Source organism: Limulus polyphemus, unplaced genomic scaffold (assembly GCF_000517525.1).
Source record: "Limulus polyphemus unplaced genomic scaffold, Limulus_polyphemus-2.1.2 Scaffold1258, whole genome shotgun sequence".
In the NCBI taxonomy this organism is placed as follows: domain Eukaryota; kingdom Metazoa; phylum Arthropoda; class Merostomata; order Xiphosura; family Limulidae; genus Limulus; species Limulus polyphemus.
The window spans coordinates 289,377-311,907 of record NW_013666868.1 but is presented as its reverse complement, the minus strand read 5'-3'; the positions used below and the strand labels follow the sequence as shown (position 1 = coordinate 311,907).

General features: G+C 29.2%; 1 protein-coding gene across 2 annotated transcripts in view; it reads left to right on the top strand.

Annotated features, from left to right (window-relative positions):
* LOC106462823 (ras-related protein Rab6-like) overlaps window positions 1-22,515 on the top strand; it is a 25,296-nt gene extending 2,781 nt beyond the window's left edge. The window contains exons 2-8 of one of the 2 annotated variants that reach the window (XM_013922784.2): window positions 2,931-2,989; window positions 4,387-4,440; window positions 5,358-5,463; window positions 6,174-6,285; window positions 8,220-8,313; window positions 11,179-11,242; window positions 20,091-22,515. In XM_013922784.2, coding sequence (XP_013778238.1) covers window positions 2,931-2,989; window positions 4,387-4,440; window positions 5,358-5,463; window positions 6,174-6,285; window positions 8,220-8,313; window positions 11,179-11,242; window positions 20,091-20,158 — 557 coding nt within the window. In that variant the 3' untranslated portion in view covers window positions 20,159-22,515. Of the gene's footprint in view, window positions 1-2,930; window positions 2,990-4,386; window positions 4,441-5,357; window positions 5,464-6,173; window positions 6,286-8,219; window positions 8,314-11,178; window positions 11,243-11,745; window positions 16,699-20,090 lie in introns of those variants that run through there. The other variant, XM_013922785.2, reaches the window with a different exon arrangement.
* The last annotated feature ends 16 nt before the right edge of the window (window positions 22,516-22,531 follow it).

Genomic DNA, 22,531 nt, shown 5'->3' with positions numbered 1-22,531 from the left:
CTCAGGTTCTTCTAAAAAACTATAAACAGCATTAAGAGTGTTGATTTTTTCAAGATCTTAGTATCATCAATGAAATTAGGAATATTGCATTTACAGAATTTGATAAGTATTTGGGGGTAAGTATTAATCAACAAAGGTGGTAAAAGTGATCATTGATATGTCCCAGTTGTCAAATTATATTAGTTATAATGATGCCTGTTTATCATCACTCCTTTCTACCACCATGCCAATTTTCTGTCTAGTTTCTTAGCAGTCTTTTCTGTGGCATCTTATGAAAAGCTTTCTTAAAATGAAAATACACAATGTCAATAATAAAAATAGCAGACTTTCTGTTGAAGTTTATTTGTCAAGAAAATTCCTTTCTGGTATTTGTGATAGTTATGTTTACTTTCTGCTTATTTCGGTAAAGTTCAGCATTCTATATTCATACCATTGATCTCTTTGATGAATTCCTCACACAGACCCACAATACCTATCTCAATTATATAACTATACATTTATGTAAAAGTTTTGTGCAATTAGCACATCTAACTGCAGTCTTTCTCATGGGTGCATATGGTGCAACAAACAAAATGTTACATTTTAACTGCTATATTGATGTGATGTGTTCTGTATTAAATTTATGTTGAAAAAAGTGAGAATTTATTGAATCTTTTTTTTTCTGTTGAGATGTAAAATGAAAACTGACAAAAGTCTGGTATAATGCAAGCTGACTGATGAGTTCTTAAATAGTTAACTTTTGGAAGTACCTGTTTTTTAATAATTATATTAACTGTAATGAGACAGTGAAGGTATTTAACATCAACCCCTATTTCTGTAAATCTATACATAGCGGTGCTTACTATACGTACAAATTTACTAAGTGTGTCCTCGTGAAATTTATCAAGGTTTTTACTTTTAGTTAACATTACAAGTCTATTGTATACAAAAAGCTTATTTGTTATAAAGTATTTTTACTAAAAAATTTTCACTTCATTTCTGGAATCAGTCTGACTGTTCTGATATCAAGGTGATTTTCATTGCTAAAAATAACGATACTTCTTTCCATCTTACAGTTTTGTATTTAATTTACATAACCTCTAGAACGACCTAAATGAATATCAAGTTTTTAAAGGTAAAGTTTATATTTTATCTGTTATTTTCTCTACCTAATACTAAATGTAGGCAAATCATCAATGTACGGTGAAAATGAAATTTTGAAAAGTATTATATCAGATGAACTTATATTTTCCTTCTTTCAATAATTAATATGTTTTCAAAATAGTATTTTTCATTATTCTCAATTTTTTTTTCACATGTAGTTTTTTTTTTGGTTTTATTGCCTGGCTTTTGCAATATTCAGTTTTTGTTTTTCATGTCTGAAGAGCGACATCACATTGCGTAAGTGTGCATGCACCTTTGTACTCAGGCACTTGTAGTTACCTAAGTCTTAATCTTTTTTTCTGTAAATCTTTGGTGACATGAAAATTAATTTACCTTTCCAAGATGCATTTTAAAACATAAATTACTATAAGAATGTTCAAAAACAAAGATAATTTAACTGTCCTTCTAATTAAGATATAACTAGTTTATAAAAAAAATATTAAATGCTATGAGTACCAACTTACAGAATCAGGATGTTTTGTTGTTGTATACTATTGGAATCTTGTAATGAAAATAAGCCCTCTAACTGTTATAAACAAGTGTGCTAAATAAGATTGTTTTGAAAACACTCTTGAAAGTTAGACAAATATGCAGGGCTTCTGTGGTGGATTGAAAAAATACACATAAAATAGAGATATCAAGTTAAAAATGTAACTTTGGACTTTAGAATTGTATAAATATTGTATATAAAATAAGTGAACATGCTGAGATGTTGGAGTTCAACTAAAAGGTGAAGGTTGAGAAATTTTGAACATGTTCTTTTGAAATTAAGAAATTAAATCTTCATAAAACTTGAATCATGAACTACATTGTGTTGACATACATTAATAATGTGGTTATTAAATGTTGAAAGTAACTACAAAATGTTATGACATGCACAGAAGAGCTGAGCTGTCTGATTAGGGTTAAGGTGCAAACTCTCTTTTCAATTTATAATTCAATAAATAAATCTGTGCAAGATCTTTTTCTGCCAGGATATATTTTTAATTTATGGTAAACCTTAGAAGTAGTTGTTCAACATAAGAAATAACTGTTGAACACGGAAAATAATTGTTTAACATAAGAAGTAACTTTCAAACATTGGAAGTAATTGTTAAACACAGGTTTTATGTGGGTTGCAATAATAAAGCATATCTTCTAAATCTGAGGATATTCACTAAGGTTATTCAGATTTTCCTGAATCAGATGTATATTATAATCAGTTAACAGTCTAGCCAGTCATCAGAATTCAGACAGAACATATGAGATACATAATACTTGCACAAAGAATGAACAAAGCCTTAAGACAGACTCCAGGAAAAAAAAACTGGTTAAAATTCACCAGTGTTTTGGCAGTTTGAAGTAGTTATATATCTAGTTCTGTAATATTTTTTTCTAAAGTGAACTTTTTTAAAACTAATGTAAAATGTATCCTACAAAGTTGCAAGTATTATGGAGTTTATAGATACCTTGATAATGTCAAAACCATAATAATATGATTTACTGGGCAAGTGTGGGCTGTTTATTTGTAAAATTATATTTTGCTAAACCTTGAACCATAAGCTTTAATTTTACAGGATAATGTACAAAATATTTATTTTATAAATAATATTCATTATAGTAATTTATTCTTAGAATAACTTGCATAATAAGAACAAGAATTTAATTGAGTTTGTAAAAGTAATTATAATATACTTAGATGTTTTCAGTTTATGTACAAATTGTAGATGATTTCTTTGTATTTAACTACTGTTTGGGGAAAGGTTGTACCAATTTACTTAATAATATATATATATATGTTTTTATAGTGGGGAAAACATCCTTGATTACCAGATTTATGTACGACAGTTTTGACAATACTTATCAGGTGAGTTGGAGTTTTTATTCAAGTTGACAAATCTACTACTGACTCAACTAAAGAAATAAAGAATTTCCAATATTATACAAATTAAGTATTGAAATCATGTGACTTGCTACTTGAGTGTTATTTAGGAAACCTTACATCTAGTGTAGCATCTCAGTGTTCATGGTGGAACTTTTGCTTTAGGATGATTTACATATTCAGACCTTTTGTGAAGTATTGTATGTGTCTTGTAAGTTTTTGATTTAAAAGTGGGTGTGTACTTTTAATAGGCTCGAAACAGCAATCATATTTGATCATGGTTGACATTTATTTTGTGAAGCAAATAGTACATGTCATAAATAGCATCCAAGTTGTTTTGGGCTTGATACACAACTTTCAGAGAAATAAGAACTTGTTAAAGTATTTGAGATATACATCTAAGTAAAGTGTATTAACGTGCTTGTTATAAGTTAAAACAATTGAAAAAAAACAATTTTTTTTACATGGCTTACTTTCTTTACTTTGATTTTTTCTTTAAGACCTTATAAACATTTTACACTTGAGTAGTTTGACTGTTTCTTTTTTTTTTTACTTTGTGTAACATTGTCTTTATAATTTATTTCAAATAGAATGTTGTTCTTGTTTCTAGCATGAGTAGTTTGACTGTTTCTTTTTTTTTTTACTTTGTGTAACATTGTCTTTATAATTTATTTCAAATAGAATGTTGTTCTTGTTTCTAGCAACTTATAGCTCAATATTACAATGTCTGTCATTTGAACAGTAAGTGGGTGTGAAATTTTTACTTGTTAATGTGATTTTCTACAAATAACTGTTTTTGAAATATTATTGTTCGATGTTAAACTTGAAAAGGAAAAAAGAAGATGGTGAACGTTTTTTTTTATCAATGAATTACAATAGTACTTTCATTGTTAATTTTTATTATATATAAAAATTGTTAAACTGTATTCAAATGGTATGTATAATTAAATACAAGAAAAATCGTGATATTCAGAATTAACATATACTGATAGGTTACATAATGGATACAAAGTTTTGTTTTTAGCCGAAATGAAGGTTCAGGTTACTACAAGGGAATGAAAAAAAATAAAAATGCAGTTTTGTCAATTCAACATAATTCAAATGTGATGTCACTCTAAAACCAATAAGAAAAGATTATTCAATTGCGTCAGATTAGCAGATTATTTAAAATAACTTTATATTGGAAATATTGTTAACATATATTTTATGTTTGGTTATAATAAAAATAACAGTTAATGAATAAGTATACTTTGTAATTTAATGTCTGTGTAAGGTGCCTATTTTATATTTGTGTTGAAAGAAAATGATTAACTCTGCTATTGATTGATTTTATTCAGAAAGTGAATGTATCTTTGTTAATATATTCTAAATATTGTTTTCAGGCAACAATAGGAATAGATTTTCTTTCCAAAACAATGTATTTAGAGGATCGAACGGTAGGTGTACTGTACTTTTTTATTGTACAAAATGTTTGTAAGTTTTCATTCTATGGGGTCATTATTTATTTTGTGAGTGTCGTTTTTTGATTTATTTCAAATTGATTTTAACTTTTAATGTTATATATTCCTCATTTGATTTTGTTTACTTATAACCCCAAGTTTCATTTAACTTTTAGAGAACTTGGACTTTTTAAGCTAGAACTTAAAACATAGCCTGTTGAAATTACGGTTTTAAATCCTTCTGGGCTTCTGATTTCAAGTGTTCAGTGCATGATTGATGTTGTAGTTTCTTGAGTTTTTTCTTTATAATAAACCCAGTTTTTGTCCGTGATAGTTCTCAGAGTTGGTTTATTTTCTATGACAGCTCTTTTATAACTAGTCCTGCCCTTCTTTCCACCTAGTAGGCTCAGGAGAGAATGTGGTTGTATAAAAACTGTAAGGTAGACATCAAGGATAGATAATTCTATATCACAGTAGAGGATTCTTCTAGAGATTCTGTCAACAGAGGTCATGATAAAAAATGTAATATTGTCAAACAGGTTGAAATTAATATTAAAATTATAGATTTCAAATGGAAGACATTAAATATGGACTGAAGCAGAAAGAGGGATGTGAAAAGTTTAATTCTTTGTGTGAGAAAGAAATATTGCTTGGAGTAGAGATAAATATCTATGAATTATGTCTTACTACTACTATATTAATTTTGTTTTTTGCAAAGTACAGTATAACTGTAAAGTTGTAATTTTTTCCTAATAAAAGTGTATTATACATAAATTTAGATAAAACACTCCAGTATTTAATGACTGTATCTAAAATTACCCCCTTTTTGTGATCAGAATAACTAGTATATATTTTGAACACGAGTATCTTTACTAATGTGAAAAACTAATTCATTTTATGTCTGTGTTAAATAGGTAAGACTTCAACTGTGGGACACAGCTGGTCAAGAAAGATTTCGAAGTCTCATTCCTAGTTATATTAGGGACTCTACTGTTGCTGTTGTTGTGTACGACATCACAAGTAAGTATTTGTATGTACTACAAACCTATTTGTTTGACAGAAACATTTTAAACTGACATAAAAGGAAACTTTAGAAAATATGACATCTACTGATACTTTATCTCAGTAGATAATAAATGCTATAATGGCTTAGGCTAGCTCATTCTTATTTTGATTGTATAAGATTTTTTCCAGTTCATGCCAGTATTGCAAATATTAAAAACTAGCATTTGAGACTTCCTAAGGAAATGACAATTAAGATATAAAAAAAAGCTTACATTTAGTTTTAAAGTTAAAGTCAAAAGATCAAATTGTTGTAGTAGTGCTCAACCTTACTATTTTCAGAAATTATGAATGCCAAAAATTGATTTTTTTTGTGTCCTTAGTACCAAAAATTTAATCCATTTTGCTTCCATTGCATTTTTTAAAATTTGGAAATATCTTACCTTATTAAATGTTTTCACTTTACATGCATTTTATGTAGTTTTACAAAAAAGCAAAGTGCAGATCTGTAGTAATTCTATTAAAGTCAGTAATGAAAAATCTCTTCATTCTTTTTTGTTGTATTAAAAATAGCTTAACTGACATGACATATATGAATGTGCACATAGAGATAAAGCCAAATACATGATCAAAGTATCGGTCAATATTTTCATATCTGTTATATTTTAGACTTTTATTACATTGTAAATGATTTATCAGAAATAGAGAATTTTGTTGATTATGTATAGATGCTAACTCCTTTCACCAAACTTCCAAGTGGATTGATGATGTCAGAACAGAACGTGGAAATGATGTAATCATCATGTTGGTTGGAAATAAGACAGATTTGGCTGATAAAAGGTGAATGTGAAACTAGGTCTTCAGTGATATCTTTTTTTTTTAACTCGTAGAATTTTTTATTTATTTGTCCTGAATGAAACTACGCTGTACCTCATTTTGGAAAGCAGTATAAAATAGTAATTTCGTTTAAAATCATACTAATGATTTCATAAAGCTTCTAAAGGCTTCCATGTATCTCTTCTAATGATTCCATTATGTAAAAGCCTGAATTGTAATTTTACAAAGTAGTTTTGGTCAGCATAATTGTATATTCAGAGACATTTTGAAAATCATTCATTACTGTTATCTTTAGTTGTAATTTTTCGTATTTGAATTTACAAGCTTAAACATAAGTTAGAAGAATTATTTATAAGAATTTCTGTTATGATGGAAAAAAAGAAATAAACTTTCGTTATTTAAACTACTGAAATTCAGAAGTTTATTTTAAAAGTCTCAAATTTTTGCACTAAGCATCAAGCTTTGTTTTGAAAACTAGTCACCATGAACAGCCGAGATTTATATCAAAAGTATTGATTTAAATGTGGAATAAAAAAACACTTAAAAGAAAGCACATGTTGTATTTTGCCACAGTTAAAGAATTGCTTATATACAGATAACAAATTAAGTTTGAATAGAAATCTATTATATAAACATTAGTTTCTGCTGTACTGTCCTGCTACCTGACTATAATTAATAATGGCTGATATATCTGTCAACAGCAGTCATATTTCAAAGTAATAACTTGAGCATAAATTTTATCTTAAAATGTTAAAATTCTAACAAAGCTTCTTCATAAACAACATTTGCAGTTTGCTTTTAATCTACCAACAAATAAAGATTATGAGGTGATCTCTACCTTTGACACCCCACATCTCATTGGCCGTGATATTTTGACCTTGAATCCCTTTAGAATATTCAACATTGTCTAAAGGGTCAACCTGCCAAGATTGTTTGAAATTGACTCAGTAGGCTGGGGATGATTAACCAACAGGCTTTACGAAATAGAAATAGGGTTAAATTCAACTTTGACCTCCTTAGAACATTCCCCATAGTTCATTGTGTTTGCATACAAAACTTGGTTGAGATTGGCCCAATAAGCTCGGTGGAGTTAGGGTGCAAACATACACATATTTCCTGTATATATGAATGTGTAGCAGTAATTTATCTTTTGAACTTTCAAAGCCATTAGTTGCTTTCATTAGCTAATAGATTGGTAGGGAGTATTATATAAAGTTTTATATATATACTGGCATCATGCTTTTTATAAAGCAATTATTCAGTGATAGTACATGAAACAACTGGTTTTTGTGAGCTATATTTTATTTTTAATGGTATTTATATTACTTATCATTTTTATGTTATGACAGTTATTTTGCATTGTTAGCTTAGTTTAATTATTTAGGACTAACCTAAATATCTTCTAAACTGGCTGGACATCATGAAATATTCTTGGGGTTATGGATAAAGATATCACTATCAAAAAAGGTACCCAACTAACAAGTCATTGCATTTTGATCATTATAAGTAAGCACTGTATATTAAATTAGCTGTATTAATTAGTGGTTTCTGTTCTATTTAGATACCTTGATTTGATAAGAATTGTAACAAATTTTTAACTGTATGTCACGACAGATGATAGTGAGCAAGATGCCAAAGAACCCAATGAGATTATAGAAATATATTCCAATTAACCTAAAGATTTATACATTGATTTTTGTTTAAGTATATATATAAAAGATGGAAAGAAAAATTTCTCTTCTTAAAATTTAATTATTTTCTTTTTCTTTTTTTTTGAGATTTCATCAGAAGATTATAAAAGATTAAGAAACTTTGAAACTAAAAGATAACCTCCTTCTATCCAAAGATTCATATTTTTTTTATGAAAGTGTCAGTTGACATATCAATGCTGAATTATTGAAATATTCTTTTGTCTACATTTTTTATTTATTTTCTAGACAAGTGACAACAGAAGAGGGTGAAATAAAGGCCAAGGATCTTAATGTAATGTTTATTGAAACCAGTGCTAAGTCAGGATATAATGTCAAACAGGTAATAATTGTTTGGGGTTAAACATTTATCACTCAAGCTTAACATATTAAGTTGATATTTTTGCAAATTGATAAGACCATAATATTAAATTTATTTATTAGTAACCTTAATAGATTAATAGAGCAAAGAATAGAAAGGGTAGTTAATTTACAAAGTTTTTAGTTGTTCAAATAGTTTCACGATGGTATAAATATTCTGAAATATATATCACTTTATTTAATATTTTCAAAAAAACATAAATTTAAGCTACATTAGTATTATGTTGTGAAACAGATGTTAAAATTAGATTTTAATATATATTATACTTGATAAGAATAAAGATTTATTTCTCGTGTTTCTGCATTATCACTCAACGAGATTTTCAAGCTTGAGGCAAATAACCTGATTTGTTCTTCTCTACTGTTTCACTTTTTCATATGATAATACATGTATCTACTTATTTTTACATGTGAAACTAAAGATTTAATAATAACATGTTTGATCATAAATGTCTGAAGCAGCTTATAAAGATTTGAAATGTTTTAAGTATATCGTATATGTGTATTTTTCACATTTAATGAATAATATAAACTCTAATACCACTATGGTTACAGCAGAACCAGAATTAAGCAATTTAGCACCCAGGGTAGGCTTGTGCCACCTTTGTGAGTGCCAAGACAAGCCATTTTGGTTATTTTGCTGCCCCTCACAGTTTGTTTCAGGGGCACATATCCTACCATAGTTATATTTTTGAATTACACTAGATAAAATAAGTAGATATAGTAAATAGATTTAACTAAACTAGTTGTCTTCTTGAAAAACTATTGTTTTTCAGATTCTAAAATAACAGGAAAATTAAATATATTTACACCATTACACCAAGCAAAATGTGTTTATGAATATTTCATTTTGCTTAATTTTTGAGTTTTTACCATAATTGTACGGTGGTATGGTACATTGAGCAATTTTACTCTTTTTTTTATGTTATAACATTAGATTTATTTTACTCTTTTTTATGTTATAACATTGGATTTATTTTTCGGTATATGAAAAATATTAGCTGTTGATATCCAAGTGTTAAGTTGGGTTATGATGTTCATAAAGAATGTTTAAAACACTTATGCATTAAATTATTAATACTCTACTAACCCTATCACAACTGGTAAGCAACTTTTAGATACTGAATGCACACCTGCATTTAAGTAAAATGAGAATTCTAACTAATTCAACAAGTTTTAATTAAAAATTTTATAAAAGGAATTTTAACTGTCATCTATGTGCAGCTATGAGGATTCTTGCCAGTAAACTCATTTAATGATTTTTTTTAGAATTTTTATGTCTATACATAAGTATATGCTAACATTTGCTTTGAAACTATCACTCTTTTAGAATGTAATTGTTCACGTTTCTTTCTCCTGTGACTTTCCTTCCACATTAGTGGTTTTATTGCTACGATTCTTCCTTACCACCCATTTATGATGCAACAGCACGTGGTCTGAACAATTACTAATGAAATTCATCTTTGAAAAGATCTATAGACAACATTTAAATATGATGGATAGATAGAGTAGTTTATACACTATGTAAATAAAGTGCTTTGATTAATAAGTATTAATCAAGTTGTAATTGACTGAAGATATAAAATGGAACTTTCTGATCAACAATAAAAAAAAATTGAAATTCTAAGAGAAAAGGACAATTTTATTTTTCCAAACAGTATCTCACAACACAAAGAATGATAAAGAACTAAATTAAATTAAAAGCTAGTTATTACTTAGTAACTTTCTACTAAGTTTCATACAATTTGGTTAAGTATTTCCACAGTAAGAAGGAAAGAAAATCAAGGGATATTAGTGACACCCCTCCAGTCTGGAAAACTTGATCATATAAATAAGCAATTGATGATGACAAAACTTTGTCGAAACGTTGTACATTTGCTGTTATATTAAAGTTTTTCGTCATTACCCATTCAAGCCGTCTCCAGCCATTAAAAGAGCAATTGTTACTATAAATATTGTTAGAGCTTTAATCAGTGACAAACACCATTTGCTATCAGCAGCAAGAGTTCATCAAACTAGAAGTGTAAAAGACTTTTACACCAATGTAGCATGTAATATACTGTGACATCAGTCTAACAAAGGAACATCATTTGTACACGAACCTAGCAATGTAGCATACTCTCACTCTTCTACTTAGCATTATTTCATACTCTGAAACCAGCCTATCGGTGTATAAAGTAAATACTACTTACCATCATGTATACACAAGGTTTGTGAGTATTATTGTGTATGTTATAAATTTTGATTTGATAGAATCTAAATGAAATGTTTTATGATCTTTTCTACACTTACAACTTTGCTTTATGTATTATTTTAAGGTAAAGTATTTTGTTTTACAACTTTCTGAAGTTATAAGAAATGAAATAAATAGTACAGTTTCTAAACAGGAAGATATAAAAACACCTTAAGTAGCTATGGTGGTATGTATGCTCCTATGTGACTTAATGCCAAACTTATGGTCATCTTAAGTTTAAAACACTACTTTCATGTACTGTTAAAATAAAAATTTCTGTAATAGCATATGATTACATTTTGATTAGAGGAAACAAGCCACTGTTACTGTGATTGATATTTTAATATTATCAGCAAATTTTTATGATGTTAAACAGTTAGTTTTAGTTGGATGTTGTCACTTTTCTTGCTATAATTGAATATTGTAGATAATATAATACTTGAAAAGTTATGGTAAAGCAGTTTGTGTGGTTATAAGTAGTGTTACTCTGATGTGTTAAGTGAATATTTGTAATCGAATATAGTTATTTTTTAAAGTATTTTAAGAATACAGTGTTACTATAATAATTAGGTTTAACTATAACTTGTTTTATAGTTATTCAGGCGAGTTGCTGCAGCTTTGCCTGGAATGGAGAACACAGAAAGAACAAAAGAAGACAGTATCCTTTTTTTTTTGGTCTTTGATATTGTTTTATAGAATGATAACAATTTTTTATCATTTCAAAACAGCTGTATCTTGGAGTTAGGTAAATATACGAACAACTAACAATAGATGAAAGCTTCAGTCTTTTTTTTTTCGTCAACATTTCTTCAATCTTGTTACATCTGTGGTTGACCTTGGATTAGAAAGTTTAGACAGATTATCTTCCTGCGTGTAATCCAGGTAAGCATTAGAAATTTGATTAATTTACCAAAACATTATAGTTCACTTCTGTAGTAATAGTGTAAATTAGTATTTATGTTGTCACCTCAATCTCCTCGAGTTATTTCATGTCCAAATGCATGTGCTTGCCTTTTTTTTGTATGAAGTTGTTTAAAGGATGATAACTGATATTTCAGAATGCTAGCTGCATGAATATTTTTTCAGTTTCATTTGTGTCATCACTTTATCCTCTTCCCAGTGTATCTTGCATGTCGCTAGCTTCCTTGACCTCTTTCTCAGTTGTTGATGTTGATCTCAAAGACTCTCCAGTTGAACTACAGAAGCAAGAGGGTGGGTGTTGGTGCTAGGACTCTCCAGAACCTGAGGGTGGGTTCTAGTGCTGTAGTCTCCATCACGATAGAGGGAATTCTGGCAATAGGATAACACTAAAACTATCCGAGATGAGGTAGCTTCTATTGCTAGAACTATCCAAAATAGGATGGACTCTGGTTATAGGACTACATGGAATGTGAGGACAAATAAGAGCTTATAAATCACCCAAAATCTCTGTGTGAATGGGTTACTCTGAAAGACTTAAGGCAGCATGTTGGCAGATTCCTCACTTGGTGTTGGAGTTTCATTGTTTTAGTAGAAAAGTTAAATTAAGTAGCATAGGGAATTTCTTTGTTTAGCTATATGTGCATTGTGCATGTACCTGGGAGGTGTTATTTCACAGCATCTTCTGCCCATGTTTAATATTGCATAACTTGATTCATTCAGAAAGTTGAGATTTAGCTGGGTTACACAGCTACTTATTAAACTTTGTATCCGGCACATATTCAACAGTTTCAGATTTATCTAACTTAATGACCTACTTAACTTCTGTATTCAGAACATATCCCCATAATATAGTGCGTTTAACAGAAACTTGGTATGTTCTTTAATCTTCCAAAAATTGTGAAATAATGTTGTTGTTTTTTATTATCAAACTGTGTAAATTCTATTGCTTTACATACATGTTGTTACAAAAGGATTTTGAAAGGACTCTCACCAAGCCCAGTATGTTTTTTGTGAGATAGCAAGTAAATGTCACAATTTAGGTAGCTCAAAATGGAAGCAGTGGGAAAATGAAAAGATTTAAAAAAAGAAATTGGAAGGTGGTATAAATAGAAGAATATTATTCCATTTTTGAACTTTGTGCTGTACCTTAACCTGGGTTAAATGAACACTGTTGATTTCTAAACATTAAAAATAGGTTGTTTTGATCAAATGCAGCTATATTTTGTTTATGTAAGTAGTAGCCTGTAAATGAAATCAATAACTGATTGCCAGGTTGTGAGAGTCATGATAGTTTGTCAATAAATTATAAACAAATCAGAGAACATAAAAGTAATCCAGAACAAAAAAAACATTGACTTTTTTTATTTACTTTGTTCACAGACTAAAAATGAAAACCTTCCTGTGTTTATGTTCATTGTATAATTTTTTATATTCTTGTTACAGTTTAATTTTACTTATGTCTATTTCCATGAATTGCTCATATTTTATTGATAACTGTAATAAGTGCTATATCTCCACACTTAGGTTGTTACTTTAACTATTCCTTTAGAAAAAAAACAAAAAACAACCCTTTCACAAATTTTCCTGATCTTCCAAATAAAAATATATTCAACGTAAGAAATAATATACGATTTTGAATTTTAATTGTTTCAAATTATAATTTATGGATTTTAATCATGGCATCATTAGATGGTTAAGTTACGTTGTTAAAGTAAGTTAAACTAACGTAAGTAATTGTAAATTTGGGTAATGTCTTGTATACTATGGGGTTCACGAAAGAAAAATTGTAGTTCAGAAATTATCAATACAGGTTGGACACGCTGTCTTTTTTGAAAAAAATCATTTGTGGATTAACAACTTTCAGATCTCAAAACAGTGTAAGCTTTTAAAATATGTCGGGTAAATTTTAAACTATTTAATTATTTTCCACCTGATGCAAAAACAGACTATCCAATAAGTTTATACCACTGTTTGCCTAGAGTTGTGCCATCAGTTCTGTATTGGACAGTGAGGTGTTTTGTATTTATCAAAGAAGTGGATCTTGTATTTCTACTGATATTAGCAGTTTTGTGTTAGGTTATTTCAAAGATTGTTATAAAATTTAAACTGCTGAGAACATGTTCAAAATAAACTGAACTTTGCACATCCTGGTCACTGTGTAACTGTACATTTGTTGAGAGATTTCTACGTAGTTGTGAACACATATTTTTAACAAGTTTGTAGACCTATGAGCTGAGTATGGAATTTTTAATAGGGATTTTGAAAAAAATGTTTCTTGTGGCTGTTTCCTGTAAATGTGGCCCTCACAGGGAATATCTAATATACAAAAGGTGTAATAAATTGAACAAATAGTTATTTTATTAGTCATAGACATTTAGTATTTAAGAACCACAACAAAGGTTGAGGGCAGGGGTACCCTTGGGTAGTGAGGCCCTGTGCGAGTTTAAGAGTTTAAGGGCTGAAAGTAGCACTATGAATGTGCAGTTTTTTGGTAATGACTCATCTTCCAATATCCTGTTCCTTTTATAAACTGGATAAAGTAAATTTAAGTAAAAGAAAAAAGCATCAAAGTAAAATACCTCCAGAATGTAATGCAGTAATGTTTAATTCAGTATATCTTTATAGAGCTTTACACACAAGCCTGGTGAAATTTATGATAAATTGACAATAACAAATACTGATTACGTGGTTTTTCCTGACAGAATAACTGAAGTGCTGTTTCATGTGTGAATGGCACCTTGTGAAAAAGTTAAAGGCTAGGTAAACATTTGAAACATGCTTTTTCTCATGACTACTTAAGGATTGGAAAGAAAACTAAATTAATGCATCTAAAAGTCCATTGAAATGTAAAATATGTCAGATATGACAGTTCATTACGCATGTAAAGGAATACAGAGTATTGGAATAAACTTATTTTTTATTGTGAGTGTAAAAGAGATCAGCAGAACACCATTCAAGATTGAAAGTGGTTTTGTCCTCTTTCTTGCTTTATGGTTGTTTTCCATATACTTTTTTTAACACATCACTGTCTAAGAAGTTTGCCAATATATTTCACTTTACTTTTCACGCATGAAGATATGTCTGTCAAATTAGGATTTCTGTTGCATGCTTGAAGCCACGTAGTTCAGGGACTGAGATGACATTTATAAGATTAGAGGCTCAAAAACTGTCTATAGAGTTTTGCTAGTATAGTGTTAAACTTAACTCTTTATACAAGAGTGGTGGTAATTATAATCAATAGTATGGAGTAAATAAGGCAAGTGGCCAAACATGAGAAAATAAAATATAAAATTAAAAATTCCTTGTTCAATTTCAGGGCCTCTACAAGCACTAGGGCCTGGAGCAGCTTCACTGCATGCACCTGTCTGAGGCTGCTCCTGGTTCAAAGAAAGTTGTGTTCCACGTTTACCATTTGGTAATGATCTCGTTTTCTGTTTAATACTCTTCAAATTAAGACACAAAATCTCACAAACTAAGTTGCACTAGTACTTGACTAAACCAAAGAATTTACTAATTAAATGAAGCATTGATAAACTTATGAGTTAATTAAAATCAAAATACTGTAATTTGGAATTAAAATCACTGCTATTTCTAAAATTTTAATGCATGAAAGTTGTGATTTATTGCAATCTGGAGAATATTTCACCTCTTGGGCAGACAGCTTTCAAAAGATTTATTACAATGATGTAGAAATAATTTCTGACCTTTAGTTGTCTTCTGAAAGGTCCGATTTATTTCTCTTCTTTTGTACCATCAGAAAATATAATACCCAAGTAAATTGCTCAGGTACTCATCTGTTTCTTGCCATTAGACAATTATGCTTTTTTTTTTCTCTTCCTCCTCAAACAAAATCAGGTGCTAGTATTTGAAGAAATTACGAATCTTGTGTTGTAGAATCAAACAATTATCATCACATGCAATACACTCAAACTATGGGGAGCTGAAAAACTAACCTAATCGACCAATATACTCAGTGTAAAATAGGAAAAAATTAATTATTAAAGAATATACTTCTGGGTACTACAGTTACATCTTAATACATTTTTTCTTAATGTTTGAATCACACAGGTACCTAATTATTGTCAAGTTCTTCCCTTCTTTTCATTACAGGTTAATTATTTTTCTAATTTGTTGTTTTGTACATTTCAGGCTGGTTGACTAGCTGCCACCTGAACTGTTACTGTATACAGTGTTTTTTATTATTTTTTTCTGTTATTAAGAACTTGAAATAATGATTCTATTACATCATGGCTATCTTTTTTGTTGTCCTTTCCTTCTTAATAGTGCAATCTATTTTTTTAAATTTTGATTTTTGTTCAATGTCTTTGCAATCCAAAACTGCTTAAGTTGCATCCTAAGATGTGAAATATTAATGTAATAAAGAATTTTCATACTTTTTTCTAAACATTTTTGTGAATTGCAAATGTATTTCTTCTAGTTTTAATAAATAAAGCCTTAAAATTGAACACTGCAATCTCTTCAACAACATGTATGTTACCACTGACTTTTCAAGTTTTTTTTTCTTTTTAAATTATACAGGTATATGCATAATCTAAGTAAGTGGTCCTAGAGTCACTGTCATAAGAGTGTGGTTGTCCATGTTGCATATACTACAATGATTTTTTAAGTTAACAATCAGACTTAGGAAGGTATTTCCTATGTTTATCCCTGAGGCCTTTAAGGAGATGTACATGAGTTAGATTCTGTGTTCTAATGTATTTTTGGGATTACTTGAGTTGATCTAGCTAGATTGATCAAAAAAGAAAGTTCTAGGTCTTTCTAAGATAATGTATGTAGTAAATAAATTACAAGGTGTTGAATGGTTTTATAGAATGTGTTGTTGAAACTTTAATTTTGTTTACTTTGTCTTCCCCTTTACGTAAAGAGATAAAAGTTCAGTGTCAAAGAAATTCTACTGAAAGTATTTGTGTCGCATCGCATCGTATCATAAAAAAAGTAAACAACTTGATTTTTTTTGCACCCCCATTTGTGGTAATGTAATAAATTGTAAATAAATGTGAAAAAAACAAACTTGTAAGGTTTGCCTTTATTCCCTCAGTGTCTTAATTTCCCCTTGAACTATTGATTGAAGAGAGTAGAAAAGGAGGTTTTATGTATAAATCTTCTTGTGAAATTTTGAGTTGCTTTTCTGTATTTTTCTTTCTACTAAAGCAATAAAGATTAACTTTCCAATCTTATGGTTTCCTGTTTTGTTGAAAAAGCAAAACTTTAGAAAATATACACGTTGTGTTGAAATTTGTTTTGTTCCATAAAAAGAAGTATTTTTCACTTTGGTAACTTAAGAGCACTTTTCTCAGGTTTTTCAACAACAGCTTGAAGAAGAGAACAAAATAATTGAAAGATTTATTTAATATTTCAGTTTTTAGTATATTAAGCAAACAGACATTTGACGAAATTCTGATATAAAGGTAAAGAAACTTCAGTGAACTTATTTTTTTTAATGAAACTAAAACCTTGAAAGAGAGAGAGCTGAATGGTGTATATATACACTTAATTCTAACCAATCAGTAAAAGTTATCATCCTGAGAGAGAGCTGAATGGTGTATATACACTTAATTCTAACCAGTCAGTAAAAGTTATCATCCTGAGAGAGAAATGAATGGTTGATATACACTTAATTCTAACCAGTCAGTAAAAGTTATCATCTTCACCATTCATTTCTCTCTGTATATACACTTAATTCTAACCAGTCAGTAAAAGTTAGGATCCTGAAGGATAGAAGAATGGTGGGTATATACCTAATATCAACTGGTTAGGAAAAGTCTTTTACAATCCTTAGAAAATGCTTGAAAGATATTTAATACAAATGGAAGTTAATATGCTATAGAGAAAAGAATGGATAACAGATACTAAATACCAATCTATTGGTGAAAATTAAAAGCTTGAGAATGAACTGTGAATTGTTGAAAGTCACTGTTTGAGGAAATACCAGTGTAAGAATAAATTATATATTGATGGATGTAGTTAAACCAACTAAAAATTATTCATACAAAAACTTGGTAAATGAAGAAGAATGAATTGCTTGGCAAAAGTTAAGTTTATGGAGAAAAATTTTTAATACAAGGAGATGTTTTTTTTGGAATCAGGACTCTAAAGTTGGCAGTAATATACCATGAGCAGATAAGGTTCCTGGATAGTTAAATGGGTTAAAAAGTGTAATAACTGTGAAAATTGCTTTAGAGACTTTGCAAGATGGAGAAAGGCAGTGCTGTATAGTATTATGTCGAATTGCTTAGTAGTGAATTTTGTTATGGTTGGTTTCAAAAGAATATGGTGTTGATCTTTAATAGTTATTTGTTGACCATTCTTTGTTCTCATATATTGCAAGCTTGGCCAATAAGTGCAACTGTTGTAGTGCTTTAATTGACTTTGCCCATTAAAGTGATAGGCCTAAACTTTTTTTTAATCATGAATATCATGTAAGTTGTATAACTTTTTGAAAAGTAGCAGTTAAGTTATATAAGCAAGCTTGTGTTTGTAAAGCAGAGTTTTTATGAATCAGAGTGTCTTAGTCAGAATTAAAAAGGTAGTTTCAATTAATTCAGACTATTTAATTTGTCAGTCCTGTTTTGGGTATTGATAAGTTGTAGGTTTGTTAATCATTTCAACTCTGTAAAGCTAGTTATGTAGTGGAAATGAAACATAAAGTAGGTCCAGTTAAAAATGTGATTATTTTCAGTTAAATAATTTGTGTTACTTCCTTTAAGAAGTAGAAATTCACTTGTGTTGAGTTGTGCAGGTGAGCTGTAGTGATGTAATTATGTGTATATGTACAGTGAATCAGCATCCGTTTCTTAGTTCATGAATCAATTTTTAAAGAATTCCAGTTAAAAAACACTATGTAGCAATACTAGTCTGTTAATGAAACTTGATATCATAAAAGGGTTGAAAGATGCATATTGACATTTTGTTAATGAAATTCACAGAAAAAGCTACATCATGATAAAATTGATCTAAAACAAAAAAAGTTCAATGTTATATCACAAGAAATAAATGCATCAGAATTTATTAACCAATATGTTTGGGCAACTGCACCTTGTTATCAGCTTTTTTTTTCTTTTATGAATATTATAATCTTTTAAAAATGTAGAATAATTAAAAATAATTATTCTGCAACTGGATGTTGTGTGAATTAACTTGTATAATTATAATTTTGCATACCAAACATCTATGATCAGTTTTCTTAAATGGTTTATTGTAGCTACCATGTTCTGTTGCAGCAAAGAGGATTTTATAATATATATATATAAAACTTTAGTCAGAGAATCAAATATATTTTATTATATATGTTTACACAATTTACAAGCCTTTTGTTATGTTTTATAGACCTACAAACGTTAGTATATTTAATTTGTTTTTATTACAGTCTCACTTGCATTACAGTAGTCCAATGGTGGTAGTTAATTTCCCATTCTTTGTATTTATGGGGAAAAAATGGTGCCATAATTTTGAAATTTTCTGTTTTTGGAGATGAATTGTCTTTGGTGTTCTAAAGCTGACTGATTATTTGTTTATGTTTATATGTCTGTTATTGGGAAGGTAATAAAATTGATAAACATTACAAGAGATTACAAGTTTGTTTTTTTGTTGATTTTCTTTTGAAGTAATGGCTTACTTGAGTATATTATGAGTCATATGCTGGGAACTGTAGAGAATTACGATGCAAATGTTTCTGTAAATCAAGTATGCTTGGGTATTTGTAATTGTGGATATAATGCTCATTTTAAAAGAAAAAATTAAAACTTGTTTATGACAAGTGATTAGAATAGTGTTAAGAATTTTTATGGTTTGTAAGTTTTGTAGATAATTGTAATTAAGTAAACAGTTATCTTAAACACTTGCCGACGAATACATTAGAAGGAAATAAAATCCATATTAAACTGCATTAAATATTTGGTGCAACAATAAATTAAATACACAGTATTTTTCTTATCAAACGCTGTGGTATAACATGTACTAGCACTTGTACATGTACTTTCAAATTATTTTAGGGTTTTTTTCATGGTGGTACAGCAAGTATTTTATGTTTTAAACATAGTTATTAGTGTGATTTAGGATGTTACACATATAACCATAGCTTATTTGTAATTTTGCTATTGAACATGTTCATAAATCTGCAGGCACCTTTTTCTTGTTATTGGAGAACAAGGTGATTATAGGCCATTAATATTTAGTGTAGTTGGATTAAATGACTAAAAAGAAGAAAAAAAGGTTCCCTGTGAAAAAGTAAGTTTTATTGCCTTGTACTTTTGTTGTCTGTTTAGAAACATCAAATATTTTGGTACCGAAACAGTAGTTTGTTTTCCAGTGACCAGAATTTCAGGACGTTACAGAACCTTATGTATTAAGATAATGGAAAATAATTATACTATTATCACTGATTTTTTAACTAAATATGTTTCATATCTGTGAAAATTGTATTTTAAAATTTTCAGTCGGTTCTTTTCTTGCCACCTTTATTTGGTGAGTCGTGTTTTGTTTGAAATCCAATAGATCAAATGCTCTTAGAAATGAATATATTTTCCATTAGAATTGAGAATGGAACCTTAACTCTTACTTTTCAGCTGTACCTCTGAAACCACAGGAACCTCCTAAGGAACAAAAAGATGAAGAGGGAGGTTGTATTTGTTAAAAATGTATTTACTTTACTACTCCCAGTTGCATGCCAGAAAAGTTCTAATGATATTAATTAATGATCTGCTTGATTTGCTGGCCATAGCCTACAGGATCTATTTCAAGTCTGTTGTACCACACCTACACATAAAAGCTTGTGACAGCCACTTCACTCCTATTTAGGCATTTCACACTTCAGCTCCTTGCTTCATATTAATGATATTTGCTCATTCCACATTTCGTGCTATTTTCTTCTGTACTGAGATTCTAGAGACGTCGAGAAAGCAAATAAGAACTGTGATCATATGTATATTATTTGTTTCTTATGATAGCTCAGTCAACTACAAAATTGTATAGTTTTAATGTAAAGTAAAAATTTGTTTTCAGAATGATTTTCTGTCTATGAAACACAGAGGTGGTGATAATTGTTATTTCACTGGCTCAGATAGGCATAACAATTGAAACAATCAACAGGCCAATGGTCATTTCATCTTAATAATAAAAACCCAAATATATTTAAAATCACTCTTCTATATTCAATGATTAAGTATGAACTTGAGTTGAGCAAATGGGCTTGAACAGGTGTTAATTTGGCAGTACCTTGGAGTTTTTCTTTAGTTAAGCTTTTTAGCACAGGTTGGTTAGTAATCAGATGATTTGTATTTAGAGTTCACAGTTATATGGCACTGTATAGCAATTTTATTTCATAGTGCAATAAATGAAACATTGTACAGCTATCTATTTATGCAGTGTTTAAGAGCCAGGATTTCATAAACCTGAAACGTATTAAAATGTTAATTTTTTCAAACTTGTAATTATGTTGAAGTTCTTTATGTCACTATCTATAGCAAAAACCTGTTACAAAGCAAATTAATGATATGTAATACTTTGAAACATTTTAAATTCCTTTGAGTTAGTTTTGGATGCACAAATCTAAGACATACCTTATATAACTATAAAAGTTTGTGGTTTAGAAGTTATTTGATTGGAAATTAACTTTATAAACTATCAACCTCTGGTTTAGCATCTGTTTTTAGGAAAGTTTACCTGAAATAAAATTTTGTCTGTGTTGTAAAAATTGAGCAATTACCAGATTGTTTGAAATTAATTCGTATATTTTCATTTCAAGAGCTCATAGAAAGTGTGTATTTTAGAAGATAATTTATTAATCTGGTAAACACAAAATCCTTATCAGAATTGCAAGATATATTAACAGAAAAGTATTTATTCTTTTTTTTTTTATAGATACATATATTATTACAAGGCTATTATTATACAGAGATTAGTATATCCAATGAATATGTTGTGATGCATATTTTATGAATTTTTTTTCTTCATTTTGTGTATGTGCCAGTGTTTTAATCTTTGTTGATTTGCTGTAGTGGATGATTGTTTCAATGTGTTTTAAAGTTATACCATTAGACCTGTCTGTTCTTACACAAGGTAATGTGTATTTTGTTATGGTTACTTTGTACAATAAATTTCATTTAAATCATAATTTAAAAAAAAAAGTTCCTTGTAAAGATTCTAATTTACTACAGTAATAACTTACATGATATTAAGTATAGTACACTTCAAAAGTATCATAATAGAAATCTGATCAGTAAAACAACTTCCGACAGTACCAAAAATGGGTGACATCATTTTTATAATAAACTTTAATAAATGTGAGTCAGTTCTGGTATTTCCCCCAAAACAAAGCCAGTTGAGGAGAGTTCTGCCTTTAGTTTACAGTGTTTAAATTTACCGAGCATAACACAGCTAGATTTCTGATACTAAGCTGCTATAAACATTTTAGTGTACATAAGGAAGGATGCAAGTCTTCCAGATGAAAGGTTTTGTCTTTATTAAACAGTTTATGGATTCACTTTTTTCCTTTTCTTTCTTTAGGTATATACAAGTATTTCAGTAATAAGTATTTTGGGTGCTAAAGGAGAAAATAATTGTAATTCTTAGCTGGGCATTAAGGTCTGACAAATTGTACATTCCCATTTCCTGTCAGTCTGTAGCTTGGAATACTTGCTTGTTTTAAAGAAGTGTAGATATGTGTTCTTAGTGTTATCATGCTGACATGTTAACCTATATTATATACATACATCTAAATGTATTTAGATTTTGAAACGAAATCATTAATTTTGAGTTTTACCAAGAAAGTTAAGAGCTACATGTGAATGGATCAATTCTCATTCCTCTGTCCCATTGTATGTAGATGTCACAGGATATTTGCTGTGACTGGTCACTTGAAGGATATCTGCAAAGCTGAGTTTACATTTTTTTGTTTCCTGTTAATCCTGTGGATGTTTATCACCTTGTATATGAAAGAATGCTTTTGTAAGAAAAGCAATGGTTGCATTAAAGTGTCAGTGCCTATAAAGAGTTATTCTGAGTATTT